At 42.8% G+C, this 14,939-nt stretch overlaps 2 protein-coding genes across 2 annotated transcripts; one reads left to right on the top strand and one right to left on the bottom strand.

Moving 5' to 3' along the window:
* Positions 1-9,096: 9,096 nt before the first annotated feature.
* sud1 (Prolyl 3-hydroxylase sud1) lies at positions 9,097-12,682 on the bottom strand. Its single transcript, XM_076125948.1, has 7 exons — positions 12,344-12,682; positions 11,751-11,923; positions 11,268-11,555; positions 10,853-11,062; positions 10,534-10,692; positions 10,253-10,393; positions 9,097-10,106 (listed from the first exon to the last, which is right to left on the bottom strand). Exons 1-7 carry the CDS (start codon positions 12,567-12,569, stop codon positions 9,465-9,467), a joined length of 1,839 nt encoding a protein of 612 aa, XP_075982063.1. The 5' UTR covers positions 12,570-12,682; the 3' UTR covers positions 9,097-9,464.
* A 97-nt stretch (positions 12,683-12,779) lies between these two features.
* Positions 12,780-14,918, top strand: LOC142980516 (tRNA:m(4)X modification enzyme TRM13 homolog). Its single transcript, XM_076125949.1, has 7 exons — positions 12,780-12,981; positions 13,075-13,112; positions 13,197-13,387; positions 13,504-13,698; positions 13,886-14,113; positions 14,194-14,315; positions 14,446-14,918. The coding sequence occupies exons 1-7, from the start codon at positions 12,823-12,825 to the stop codon at positions 14,842-14,844; spliced, it is 1,332 nt and encodes a 443-aa protein (XP_075982064.1). The 5' UTR covers positions 12,780-12,822; the 3' UTR covers positions 14,845-14,918.
* The last annotated feature ends 21 nt before the right edge of the window (positions 14,919-14,939 follow it).

The following is a 14,939-nucleotide window of genomic DNA, read 5'->3' as shown; positions in this document are numbered from 1 at the left end:
TTTATTAGCAAAGTGACCAAAATCTAAGACTACAAAGCCGTTACAATGATTTAACCGGTCAGTTTGTTTATGAACAACGACAGCGCGGCCAGTACGTGACATACTCTCGGCCACACAGCTGAACTCCGCTCACAAACACGCACATTACGCGCCGTTCCACCGCAGTTTACCGCCACCACTCGTTAAACTATAACCAACGTGCACTGCAGTTAGCACGGGCTCGCTGTCGCCCGTCACACGACATATGTCACGCGCTGTCAAGTCTAATGACACTCATGTCACACTGAGTTATGTTAACTACTCGTTTAGCTCACCACGCGGAAATAAAACCAAATCTCCGTCACAGTTTAGGATATAATTCAGATTTTATCACTTTTATGGCGACAATATAACAGGCATGGACTTATCTTCTGCAAATTGGACACCATAAAACTCCCGTTAATAACAATGTCGTGTATTTGGGTCAAATAACAACAACACATACTGGTTGGTGAACTAAATGTCACATGCATTCTTTAGCAAAAGGCTAAAATTGTAAAGCAAAAACTTAAATACAGTAATGTAAAATATCGGTACAATTAACTGTCTGTTTGGCTAAGGACCTGTAAAGCTAAACACCCTACACAGTAAACCTTAGGTACACATAATGAATCGCTCTCCAGCCTTTAATGAAATGAACAACAAAATTGAAGCGTTGGTCAATTTTTTACGTAAAATGTTGAAATTTGACAAGAAAATGAATGCGAGGATACTGGCAGAGGCACTTATTTAAAGTAGTCGCTTGTACTCTAAGGCTTGATTCCACCACTCCCACATAAGTATCAGATATTTGTCACATGATAGTTTGATAGTTGTTTTCAAACATTTCCTGAGACTTTAACCAGCTGATTGGTTATTCTTGGCATATTGATAAACTGTGAAACTGTATTAAAACAACGTTAAACAAACAATACAATAGCGCTCCGCTATTGTATTGTACAAATTGATCAGCAAAGTGACGGAGAATGCGATGCTCTCTAGCGGCTCGTTGTGGACGCACGGGCGCCTCGCAGTCTGCTCACACAACTAGTACCACGCACTATATACAGCCTGCTACTAAACCTTTTTGCAGTGTTTAGAATGCAATGTTCAATATGGAATTAACTCCAATCAGTTTCAGATGGGAATGATTGGTCATTTAATCAAAATGGTTTGAACCTGGATGTAAATTTATCTCTACGATATGTATGCTCGTATTCAAGTTACTATAGTACAAGATTTACTTATTTCGAAATCAGAAAACCGTATGTGAGTTGTCCAAGTATACATAGTTATTTTAAATAGATTTGTACCTATCCTGGGATTTCTTGTCACTGGCCCTACCTTCCGAACTGGCGGTAAATTCACTCTTTGTATTATTGACTATCACAAGTGACAATATTTGACCTGAATGAATAACCCCCGGTTTCTGAGGTACACTTAACGGTAGTTTATCTATTCAGCGGCGAAATGTACTCAGAAACCGGGGGTAAATAATCCGATTTTGGTCTTAGACATGAGAATTTATACCTAATTTAATAATACAGTTTGCAAAATGAACGCGTAATCTTACATTCAAACACATACACACGCTTCCTCTCGATAAGTCGTCGTTTCGCTGCGAACTGTTCATTTGACTCAGCGCAATTGATTGCCATCAATTCACGTGCCATTGTACAAATGACTTGATTAACTGCTGACATGTTCTGTACACATTCACTTAACAAACGTACCGACATTAGAGCTCTGATTGATTGTACTAATAGCTGACGGATGAGGAAGTCGTACTCTAAGTACTAAATTTCAGTTAAATTGATCTCAGTTCTAGAAAGACGATTGTTAGAAAGAAGATTCCTTCAAAGCTGTGCATATCGAGAACATGCAATACATCTAATGTACTCAAATGAAAAGATCTTAAAGATGTATGCAATAATGACGTTATACATTATACCTTTACCTCAATCGATAATATTTAGAAAAAAATCCCAAGTCCCAATAGTTCTGCGCACCCTAGGCTACTCCAACTGCGTATTTAACAAACAAGTACGTTACTAATCGAGTTCATTATAAACAGGTTAATTAAATCAAGCTATAATCCTATCACATCAACGTGGATACCACATCAAACACATTTACTATTAACCGTGTGAAAAACATGATGCAAATCTGTCGTCAACGATTAACTAGGCTAATTAATATAAATGAAGTTTGACCGTGAACATATGAATGATCATTCAGTTCGCCGAACATGGTAGTGAGCACTAGTAACTTCGACAATGATTTGAAACTCATCTCTCACTCGCGACTATTTTATACAATTTATTTAAACAACGTACAATAGAACCGTATTTTAAACTTTCGCGACTTGTACACATAATATTATAATGCATTCTTAAACGCGATTGAAATTAAAGGTCTTTTTTTACCCATTACTGTCAAACAAACGAGGTTAGCGTAATCTTTAATCGTCAATCACGCTGAAAATTCAGATATAATTTCAATTCAGATGTCCCGTTCCCACGGTTGTACTATAACTCCCTACGTCCAGATACCTAAAGGATCTACAATTACGTCACAGCCCTTAGAGAAACGTAGAAGAAACATTCGTACGGTAATATGTCACAATATTTGTTTTAATTTCGCCGTGACCGCGGTCGGCAAGGAGCGGACAGACGTACAAACTTGCCAAGAATTTTGCGTAAAAAGCTCTCATGTATTTTAATGCGGAGTCCATCGAGGCGCGACGTGGTGCGACGTGGCGCGTTGTCGAATTAACACAAAATGTTCACAATATGCTAATTCTTCTTGTTCTTTTGTTATGACTTCTTTTGTAATTAGTTTTCGGACGCGCCCTCACACCACCACACTGTGAAGCTTTGAAAATAAAGACGGAGTTGTATCGAACTTATTTAAAATAAAATAATTTAATTATAAGTTAAGTTTGTTCTTCATGAGGTTATTGCCAGCTCCACTCTTGTGCGCATTATCTCATCTCATATAGTACTACTTAGGAAATTTCAATGTGACCCTAATTATGTGAACTACATAGATCGTCTTTGCTTCATTGTTCGCTGTTTGTGTCCAGTTAAATGAACGCACAAACTGTTCGTAATTACAGTTATAAACAGCAAAATATGGAAAATCGTCAGCCAATCTGCTTATATGATACAAGGCCTAAAAGCTTTACAGAAACATTGAGTATTTGTATTTGTACCAACATAACGGCCCCGCCTCTAAGTCTCATGATTTGCATCCACAATGATAATTATAATTAACGGCAATTAGCGCTTCCTCCTTTGTACTGAAATAAGTAGGTACATTTAAATTATCGCCAATTAAGGCATAAGCCATACTGATAAACGTTACCAACAGTAAGTACTATGGTCCATGTTCTACCTAAGTAAAATAAGAAAATAGTATTGTAGTGTAGAAAGTTGTTATTTATTATCAGGTGGTAGAGTAGTGCTCTGAGAAAATCTTTATCGTGATACAAATTTACTCAAAATTACGCCTTCTCTCCATAGAGGAAAGTAGAGACTAAAGAACATGCTACAATCCCTAATAACTTCTATTGCTTTATTCACACTCTCAATCATGCAACAAAAAAAATGTTTAGATAAAGAAGTAATGAGGAATTTTCTCGTTAATCTCGGCTATCACAGATAGTATCGTGCTAACAAATGTCAAGTTAATCTCGCTCTAAGAACGAGCTTGTCATTATCTTGTTCACACAAAAACACGGCGCTACAAGCCTTTATCACTGTTCAGAGATATCGACGTGGTAAGGCTTCGTGTTTGCGCTTACCACCCTTTCCATGATGACCAAATTGTAATATATTACTTGGTGGTAAAGCAATTTGAAATTTTAGACATTTTTGAATATTGGATGAAGTTACTTATTTTAGAGATAATTCAGGCATGAGGTGTACCTACGCAGGATAAATAAATCTTTTGTCTCTTCCCACGCTATAAAGTAGATTCTATTTCAGAATATTTGAATGAAGATTACTGAAAGCGTTATAAAAATATATATTTTAAAAATAAAACTGCCTGGACTAGATACTTCCGTTGTTTGTGAGTGACGGCACGGAGCAAGTTTCCGGTGTAACGGATCTGCGACAATCTGCGTGGCTCCGGCCCTCGCCCGGCGCTCGCTCCCGGCGGCTCATTCAGAACCGAGGCACGCCGACACTACACTACTCACTGATTTTTCAATATCCGGCACATCCAGACACACCGCTTGTTCACTCACACACACATATACATATACATCTGCACATACACACCTGCTATACCTAGTTAGTACGACCCACGACGTGAATGTTTAAAAACTCCACGAAACTTGACAAAGATGGCAGTCTCAGTTCGTAGTATGCATGATAAGTTAGATCTTCTGCTTCACGTGATTAATATCAGCTTTAAATAACTTTAATACGTCGTCTCAAAGCAAAACTTTTTGCTTCAACATTTTTCCTCAGAGTCGAGCGAAAATTGAAACTAAAAAGCAAATATTATGTGTGTAGCTGTGTAGGTAGCGAGCTTTTTACCTGTATCACGGGGGCTCAGCGGCGACGTTATTGCTTATTTATTAGTATTAAGCGCGCGATGTGGGTCCCGTCGATCGGTAATGCTCGCAAGCCTCTCGCAATGAATGTAAGTAATGAACACAGCGCCGCATACGACTATAAACTTACAGTTTACCAAACCGTATTTCTATAAACTACAGCGCCATCTCGTAGCCGTTATGTGGCACTAAATTCTCTTTGATTTTCAGTAAAACGAATGATTTCAAGAATAAACTCAACAAATACAAGTTCTTTGTTATAACATTATTTATAATAGAAGCCGTATTGTAATATTATGTTAAAAGGTGATATAAAAAATATTTCTGAGCCCAAATCAAATATGTAAAAGTGGTTCGTGTTAAAGGCTGTATGTCGTGTGATGTTGTATGGGTTCATACATTACGTTTATTGAAGGAGTACAAACACATAACACATACAACCTGTTGACTCAACGTGTTTATGTTCTGGCTCAACATGTCGTAGGAAAATTCCATCATTTTACATATTTTTGGGGTGAAAATTAGTTTATTAGGTAAAGATTTATTAGAACTTATCACTTGTATTGGGTGCACATCGATTTTAACTAAGGCTTATAGCTAATTACTACAAATACAGGTATACTTTAGTATATTACACGACCACTGCAAAGGATAGCATTACGATTTACGATACAGGTAGGTACCTAATCTGACACTTACAGGTAACTAGTCTGAGCTTGTTTCGTATTTTCTGTTCAATTTTCGAGGTCGAATATTCCACCGCTAAGTAAAGGTCTCCACCATGGATTAGTGAATCCCTTGCCTGATCTTTATCTTTGGCCATTCTCATCCTTACAAATAGCAGCTTAGACGACAGCCGTTGTTTAGTGTGACCACAAGTTAGCAGCAGAGTGCTCTCTCACACAGCTTCATTAAACACAGTTACCTTGACTTTTAAGTTAGTTTACAAACAGCTCGGAGTCATCGACGCGCGTCGCCTCAGACCGAAGCTTTAATCTAAAGTATTTAAGCTGATTATACTCTCGTTGTGGCGGCAATGGCGGCTCACTTTGTCTCCAAACTTCTTCACCGTCTACATAAACAATACAGTGAAACAAAAATGTAAATGATTCGAGCGTAAGCCGAGAGACAGCCGCTTTGTCACCTGCTTACGTTCATTAGTTAATAGACACAATTGTGAAATATAAACCTGTTTAATGGCTCTTGTTTGTAACTTGTTTAATGAATTAACTGTTACTTCTCTGTTCTGTGAGCTAAGTATACATACTGCTGACTAAATTAGAAATGTTTTACGCAATTTTCGTTAGCAGATAGTACCTACCTATCTACGGCGCTACAAAAAACATGAGCATGCATTTTGTTTTTGTTTTTTTTTTTGAGATTAAAGTCACATCTGAGACAATATAAAATATTACAAGTACCTACTTATTAGAAAGCTCTTTGAACAAGACAATGAAAATAACACGGTAGGTATACGTGTACCTAACATATAGTTTAATGTTAAATTAAACCATTTATTTATATAGCACATATCCAACTCGCTCTACCTACGTATTATAGAAAGATCAACTATTTATAGAAAAGGACATAAGTGGATCACTTGAAGGTGATGTTAAACAAATAGCACTACTGTCACTGACCCAGTGAGTTGTTAAACAATAATTTGTTTGTCGATATCACTTCCCACGCAACAGGACTCTTGTAGAAACCATACTGCAGGTGTGACGAGATTCGCTCACAAAATCACGTACCTATTTACTAGCATAACGTAACACCCTAGTTTCAAAAGTTCTTAAATAATTATTTACAAAATCTAGTGAAAGACACAAGACTTGTAGAGCAGCATCGTACAACACAAGTTAGTGTCGTGTCGGTGTCTCACTGAACACAAGTATGAAACACGCGAGGACGGGCGCGACCGCGAGCGACGCCGCGACATTATGCTAGCGTAAACTTCAACAAACAATCTCGCTAAGTACACAGCTTGTGGCAAACTTACGTATTTACGTACATCACTACATATACAATATACACACATTACTTGTCACGGGAAATACAGAATATCGGAATATACACATTATCATTATTGTTATGATTAAAACAAGAAACTTTGACGATATTTTGTTACAAATATATTATATCTACACCTATGAAGACTTCCCAGTAACGTGTTGCCTTGTAAAGTCGATGCCAATTTAAGCTGTGATAAAATTCCTTATCGCCTGCAATTCAATTTGTTAGTTACTTATCTACCGGGACTGTATCTACATATACCTTATCTAGATCTCTATAACGAAACCCGTCTGCAAGAAAAATAATTCAATAAGCTTTGAAAAACCGCGTAAAAAGTAGAAGTGTTAAAACTTAACATTTTCAGTAGGCGTGTATCTTGTTGTACAGTTAGTGAACTTGTAATAAATGAGTAGAACAAATGTTTGTTATTTATCAGGCGGCGCCATCGATCCGCTCGCGAATATTAATTAACCACTAAATCTTGACAGCTCCGTCACGGCGAGCTTCACAACGACGCTCAATAAAGAGTGAATGTGTTCATAAATATATCAGTCAGTTGGCCGCCAGTTAACTGTGCAGGTAAACTTATAGATAGAGTGTTATATGTGAGGGGTTCTCGGTGTCAGTGCAAGGTGCAAGTCCTGCGAAGAACTCTCAGGTACAGGAGTGTAGATCAGGGCTGGCAAACGACCATTAGAAACATTTGTCGAAGAATATTTTATGACAACAGGTGAAAAGCAATATTGCGTACCGACCCATGCGATTCAGGTTCCACAAAACTAGACCAGCATTTTCTTTTCATCGCGATATATCCAGGCAACTGGGTTTGAAGTAGAAGTCCTCAAAACCCTTAGCTTGTACGAAGATCGACGTGCACAGAAGTAACTAATCAAAATATGCATTAACGACCAAGGCCAGTGAGATAGTACCTACCTTCATCATTACTCACATTACTTTCAGCCATGCAAGTATACGGCTTCTTATAAATGTCCGTTTTATTGATGCTGAGGTAGCCCTGCTAGAGTTAGGTGCATTATTAACAATGTGGCTCTCAGTAGTTTATTTGAACACGTCACTGGTGTCGCCACCTCGCGGCTACTTCGCGAACTACTGATTGTGTTTGATAACACCTCAGTAGTTCGCACTCGATACTTCTTTGATAAATAAACAACTTTTCACTTTTGCTGTTTATTTCAATGAAATATGAAAACTTTAAAGGAGACTCATACCTCGCGGTAAATTATCGTTTCCTACCCACCGTTGGTGAGGTCAACTGAGCTTTTAAAGAATTATCATTTATTCAACCCATAACTGCAAGATAGTGTTAATAAATATTCTGTCCAAGTTTTTTTTACACCGATAAATTGGTGCTGATTCTGCTCTTATACCGAAATGTACACGTACCTAAGACTTTCATTATTTTTAAACCGGTAAAATCACTGAAGAACCAGAAATGTAAAAGCTATATCATACTTTAAAATCCATTTAATGTTAAAATCGCAATATCTGTAATGTAACAGTCCGAAATGTAACAAAGAGATGTGATATAATCGTGTCAGTCCCGGCGGGGGCGCGTCGTCGTCACGTCGCCGGCTCGCGCTGATTGCGTCCCGCACGTCTCCCGCTCGTCCCCCGCACGCCCGCCGCCCGCGCCACGGACGTGACGCAATACTACGCCTCTTGTCCGAAAACTAACTTTAGTCTCCTCGGCGTTGCTCCTACGATACTCATACTTTTTAATTCCGAACACTTCAATGATTCGCAATAAAGTTTCAGAATAAAATATACTCTTTCTCCCATAGGTAGGTACTAATATTTTATAATATTTCTAGATTTTATTTAAACTTATTAAAAGTCGATGTATCTGAGCAGAGTCATAATAAGTCAGTTATACCACCAATCTTTAAGATTCCGGTGTTTACGTTAGGAATAATGATAATCGTGTAATTTTACGTAGATATACAACAGGAGCGTGCAGGTCCCGGCGGGAGGCTCCTCTCGCCGTCACACCGTCGTCTGTCCCTCCAGCGCGAGTGTCGCCGCGCTATTTGATACCTCGCAAATTAAACGCTAACAGGTACTACACGTGTTTTATTTTCCTTTACCCGTGTATATTGTATTTCATTATTAAGCTACAAATGGTTGTTGGTAGACCATGCTATACATAACCTACTATATACCTGTGGACCGGGCAGGTGATATAGGAAAACCAAACAAATAAATGCGTGTAATAAAGAGAGTACCCATTGTGTTCTATAAATGTTTTAAGTTACTTTTGAACAAATATTAAGGAAAATGAATCCCACCTTAATGAAAATGTAACTGATGCTGCTCCCGACACCAATCGCCATTTAATTATAAAGTTAAGATCGAACAAGTAATTACTGTTGCGTACCCGTAACTCGACACCGCCGTACTCGCCCGCCAGGAGACGACGGCGCGGGGGGCGCAGGGTGCGGGGAGAGAGGGGGAGGCGGGGGGGAACAAACTTAACAAATCAATAAAGTCAAACTCTTATATTTAACCAATATGTCTATTATGTACAAAACGTAACTAACACAACGTTATAATATTAACTTACACATACAGATTACTAAAAATATTAATTTCCGTACAACTCTTCGCATGAACACATTCTATACACGCACACAGTCAATTCATACTCTATTTATATTATTTATTATTTATCTAGCGCTCGGAGCGGAGCTCGGACCTCTGCGTCGACGATACAAAAATATATCTCGCGTGCGTCGGACTCGCCGACCGTCGAGCGGCGCTATAGCAGCGCGGGACAATAGGTCGCCGCGCCGCCGCCGCAGCCGGAGCGGGGCTAGGGCGGGACGCGGGGCGGGGCGGGGCGGCGCCGGCGTCACTCGCGGTAGGTGCACGTGAGCAGGTAGTAGGGGCGCGGCGGGCGGCGCGCCAGGCGCGACACGTACTTGGTGAAGGCGGCGGCGCCCGCGTCGCAGTACACGAGGCTGAGCGCGTTGTGCGCCGGCGCCACGCTCACGAGCGCGTCGGCCTCGGCCTCGTCGGGCGCCACGTACGTGGTGCCGCCCGGCGCCGCGCGGCCGCCCGCGCCCAGCCACAGCGCCGCCTCCAGGCGCGCGGCCGCGTACAGCTCGCGCGGCGGCAGCAGCGTGTAGGCGCCGGGCGCCCAGCGCTGCAGCTCCAGGCGCTCGTACGTGGCCAGCGCCAGGTCCGTGCAGTCGCCGAGCGCGCGCAGCAGCGCCGCGCTGCCGAACAGCGCCAGCAGCGCCCGCAGCGGGTGCTCCGGGGGCTGCGCGCGCGCCCAGTCCTCGGGCAGCACCTCGTAGTGGCGCTGGTTGGCGGGCCCGGCGCGCGCCCACGGCACGCCGGGGTCCCGCAGCGCCTCCATCACCTCCTCGAGCTTGGCGGGCGGCAGCAGGTCGCGCAGGCACACCTCGCTCTCGCGCTCCATCTGCGCCTGGATCTGCATGCGACTGCGCGGGGACATGTACGTCGCCTCGAACCACTGACTGAGCACCACCTGCCATCGACCACGACGTACATCATTACAATGTTGCAACAGTCTCAATTTCAAAATCATATATTTGTAACTAGACAGTATAGCTTTACATAGTTTGAATTAATAGGTTATATTAAACATTTTACAGAAAATAAGTATATACTAACGATGTCGTTGTGAGGTCTATGCTGTGTGGGAGGCTGGGGCGGCTCGGGTTCTGGCTCGGGCTCGGCGTCGGGCGGCGCGGGTCCGTGGAACCAGCCGTTGATGGACAGCCGCGGTAACTCCAGCGACAACACCTCCTCCACCTACACACATACATTTTACTGAGTTTTAAGTTATTTAACACTTATTGCTAAGGTTTGGTTAAAGTTTACTTTATAAATATATTGTTAATGTTGTAAATGAACATTTAAAGGAAATACTTGATTGAATAGACAATAGTTACCTGGTGGAAGGAGTCGGCGCCGACTTTGAAGAAGGCGAGCATGTTGTTCCTTGGGTAGACGGAGCGGACCACCTCGGTGGGTCGGCCGGCCTCGTCGCGGGCCAGCTGCTGCAGCGCGCCGCCCATGTGCCGCCCCCACCCGCCCCACGACTCTCCCGCCTGCACACAACAATAATACTCATCAACAAGCCCATTGGTCACATTTTCATAGACTAATATTTTAACACTAGACTCAAAATATATTGTAGCAAATCGCTACAAACTCCAAATCAAATATAGTCAATTATTTATTCATAATGTAAAATGTCATGTCAATTGCCTTATCGTTTTCTTCATGGTGGTCTCCGGCGCCGTTCTCTTGCGCGGCGGGAGGCGCGGGGGGCGCGGGCCGCCACGGCGCCAGGTACAGGATGAAGGCGACGCGGCGGTCGGCGAGCAGGTCGTCGTGCACCAGCAGGTGGTCGCCCGGCCCGTACAGCGAGCACGACGCGGACACCGACCGCAGCGTCAGACCCGTCACTTGCGACACCTGCATGCACACATGTTACATTCAGTTTTAAAGTGTCAAATAAATAGTTAACTACCAGTAATCTCTTAAGAAATATTGAAATTATCTTTTTTCTTTCTTGTGAGCTTCAAATCTTAATGCATAAATTATTATGCTTATGTTTATAATATACAATTGGATTATAATCAGCATCACACATATATGAGGTTCAGGTGCTGTTACTAACCCAACTCATAACTTCAGTTTTGAGCAGCTCATATATTCCTCTAATACTCCTCTGCCACGTGAGGCTGGCTAGATCTGCCGTCTGATGGAACTCATACAGGTCCATCTTCTTGCGTGACCAGTCCAAGGTGTTCATGTCGTCCACTATGTTGTTGATCATCTCCGGGTTGGCGAGGAAGTCCTGCAGCAGGCACAGGCGGAATGGTTCACATGTCAATGTCACCTCACCACTCTTGAAGTCCTTCTGCTCATTCCAGTGAAGTGATAACCTATCTATTAATTCTTGTGACTGAAATAGAAAATATTGAGGTTAGTTGCACATATTATTATTTATACCTTAATAAATATTGATAAAAAGTGGCTTCAATTGATTTGCAGCTTGCCTAATAGGGATTAACTGGTTCCATATTATATTGTTTTATTTAAAAGTCACCCTAGTGCCACCTGACACACTTTAATGCTATTATGTACATTGCATGTTTACCTTAATATTAGGGTTGAACTGTGGATCATCCATGCGGTTGGCTCGAGGGTTGAGCTGTGCCTTCACCACCTTCAAGTCAGCCTTGTTGTCCTCCACCAGGATGGAGTCATCCTCCCACGACTCCTCAGAGTCTGAACTGTACTCTGAGGAGCTTGATGATGATGAGTAGTCAGCTGGAATGTACACAACACAGGTTACAAAGTTGAACATGTTGCCATTCATGTAGGGTTTCTAATTCAGGGTTGACACCACTTTCACATTGTTTACTGCACATACAAGTATTCTTAAGTTATTTATGACTTGAAAAACATAAAGATAATATCGAGAATAAAATAGTGTATGAAATTAATCAAATCAGAATCCTATACATAATTAATAAGGCATGCTCAATTTGACTTGTATTTAGGTATATGGAATTGTGCCAAGGACTGTGATGACACGCATCAATATCTGTAGGTCACTTTATTAAAAATAAATTGTGTACAAAACACCGTGACAGCACAAATGTAAATAAGCACTACATAAATAAACGCTTCTTCAAATTTGTGTTTCCCGCGCAAAGCTCACTGCACTATTCCTGCGCCAAAACTCACCGCCTCGTATCCGCTTGACTTCGTCCGCGGAGGCCTGGTATGAGTTGACGGCACAAACGTCGGAGTCGTCGCTTTCCGTGTCGGAGATCTCGATCACGGTGGACGAGAACCTGCGCTTGGCGGGCGGCCGGGCGTCCGCCGCGTCGCTGCTGCTGGCGCCGGGACCCTCGTCCGCCGGCGCCGTGCTTGACGACGGCTCCTCGTTGTCTCTGCTGGGTGAACTCATGGTTCTCTACCAACACTACATAATACGCGAAAGAAAAACAAAAGGAAACCACTGTGATGCGACGCCTAACCTAAAATTTTGTTGACGTCTAAATAAACCGGTGTTGCCAGCTTACTTTATCAAGATCCACTTAATGTTTTTACTACATGGCAACTTCAAATAGGCTTCTGACAGTTTGACAACAAGACATATTTGACGTTAGCGCTAATTTCTAACCTCAAAAAGTTGAGTCTGAAATATTAGTAAACAAACAATGTGTGACTCTACAGGGCGTCAGGGCATAAATGGTTCAAGCGAACCGCAATGCCAATTCTTTGTAGTGAGGAAGAAAAGATTATGTCGTATGACAGTAAAGCCAGGACGCAAGTATTGCGGTGAACATGAACCACAACCTAAAACAGCTGACGGAGAGGTATACATTCATTATTTTCACATAAATTATCATTTATTCCTGTCTTCCACCCATTTCATGTAGAAAAATAATTGATTAGTATTAAATTTACAGGATGACACCCGTATTCCTTGCCCGAACGACCCTAAACAGTGAGTAAAAGTATTTCCAAGTAAACTTAAATTTGTGTTTATTTCTATGTTACTTTACTGTTTATCGTCTTTATTGTGTTCCAGCACGTGTTATGTGAGTAAGCTTGAGAAGCACTTGTTGATCTGCAACGCGCGCGCCTTGCCGCAGCCGCCGTACATCGTGCACAACATCAATGCACCCACTCCTACCGATGTATGCGTCCGGAAGCCTCTCAGTCAACTGTCCAAGGAGACAGTGATGCAAGTCATAGAAAAAGTTAACCTATTATATGAAAGTAAGTATATATCAGGGTCAAGAAACCAATTTTGCTAATTATAACACATTTTTTAATACAAAAATTTTGTCTCTTGGAATTTTTCTGTAAGTAATAATACCATCTCTTTATCTTAGCACATATACAAGGCAACATAACAACAGAGCCAGAACATCCCATCCACAGTTCAGTGCTGCAGGAGTTCTCAGAGAGTGATCGCGCTGAGAGCTCTCTCAGACACTTGAGACAGGTCTCCAGTTTACTGTGGTTGGCCGAGACCGAGGGATTAGTCGCAGATAATACATGTTATGTCGAATTGGGAGCAGGGAAAGGTAAATTATATTTTTGATTTTTTTACTCAGACACCTAAGACATCACGCATTGAAGTGCTTCAGATAGGTCGTAATGAATTAATGTTTTAATGTTACTAGTTTCGTAGTGATCATTTAGATATGAGACATGCCTCTGCGTTATTGTCGAGCTACAATCGAAGTATAATGCAGTGTCCCCCCCCCGCAGGGCACATGTCGTACTACCTGTGCGGCGCGTGGTGCGGCGCGGGGCGGGCGAGCGGCGCGCTGCTGCTGGACCGCGCGTCGCTGCGCCACAAGCGGGACAACGCGCGCCGCGCCGCCGCGCTGCGCCTGCGCGCCGACCTGGCGCACGTGGCGCTGCAGCAGGTGCCGGCCGTGCAGGGCTCGCAGCACGTCGTGGGGCTCGCCAAGCATCTGTGCGGGGTCGCCACCGGTACGTTCCTCCGCCTTAGTTGCACCTCATTTTCCAGAACTTACCTAGAGACTGATAACGTTTAATGTGATCATTGTCAGACTACGCCCTGCGCTGCATCACGGCGGACGGCGTGCTGGACAAGACGCGCGGCGTCGTGCTGGCCACGTGCTGCCACCACCGCTGCGACCGCTCCGCCTATATCGCCAATCGACCCCTACAGGTGACTATATTCGACATAATATATGTTCTCATAATGAAAGTTTCATTCTCCCGATAAGAGAGCGATGCGGTACCCACCCTCTCGAGCTTGCGAAGACACAAAAAATTAACTAACTTACAATTTTGTCTAGGAACTGGGCATAAGCGGCGACGAAATGAACGTGATGCTAGGTATAGTGTCGTGGGCGACCTGTGGCGATGGACGCAGTCGCGAGCGACGGAACCGAGAAGATAACGAACAAGAACATTTAGAACAAACAGGAGACGAGGAACATAACGAACAAGTGACGAACGAACCACGTAATGGAGACCCAACTAGCGAGCCTCACACTGAGCAGGAGGTACCGCGAGCCAGCGCTGCACTGAGCACGGAGCAGCGCGCCGAGGTGGGGCGCCGCGCCAAGCACCTGCTGGACTGGGGCCGCGTGCTGCACCTGCGTGCTCGCGGGTTCGATGCCCGGCTGTGCTACTACGTACCGTCCACTGTGTCGCTAGAAAATGTCTGTATTGTCGCCAAGAAACTCAGCTGATGTATATATTTGTGTTTAGTATAAATTATGTATAAATATAACATAATAACAATAAATTATTATTATGAAATGTTCTTATGTTTTTGATTTCGACA

The sequence above is a fragment of the Anticarsia gemmatalis genome, chromosome 18, assembly GCF_050436995.1.
Source record: "Anticarsia gemmatalis isolate Benzon Research Colony breed Stoneville strain chromosome 18, ilAntGemm2 primary, whole genome shotgun sequence".
Taxonomy (NCBI): domain Eukaryota; kingdom Metazoa; phylum Arthropoda; class Insecta; order Lepidoptera; family Erebidae; genus Anticarsia; species Anticarsia gemmatalis.
Note: the sequence above shows the minus strand (reverse complement) of the source record. Positions and strands in the feature narration are given on the sequence as shown.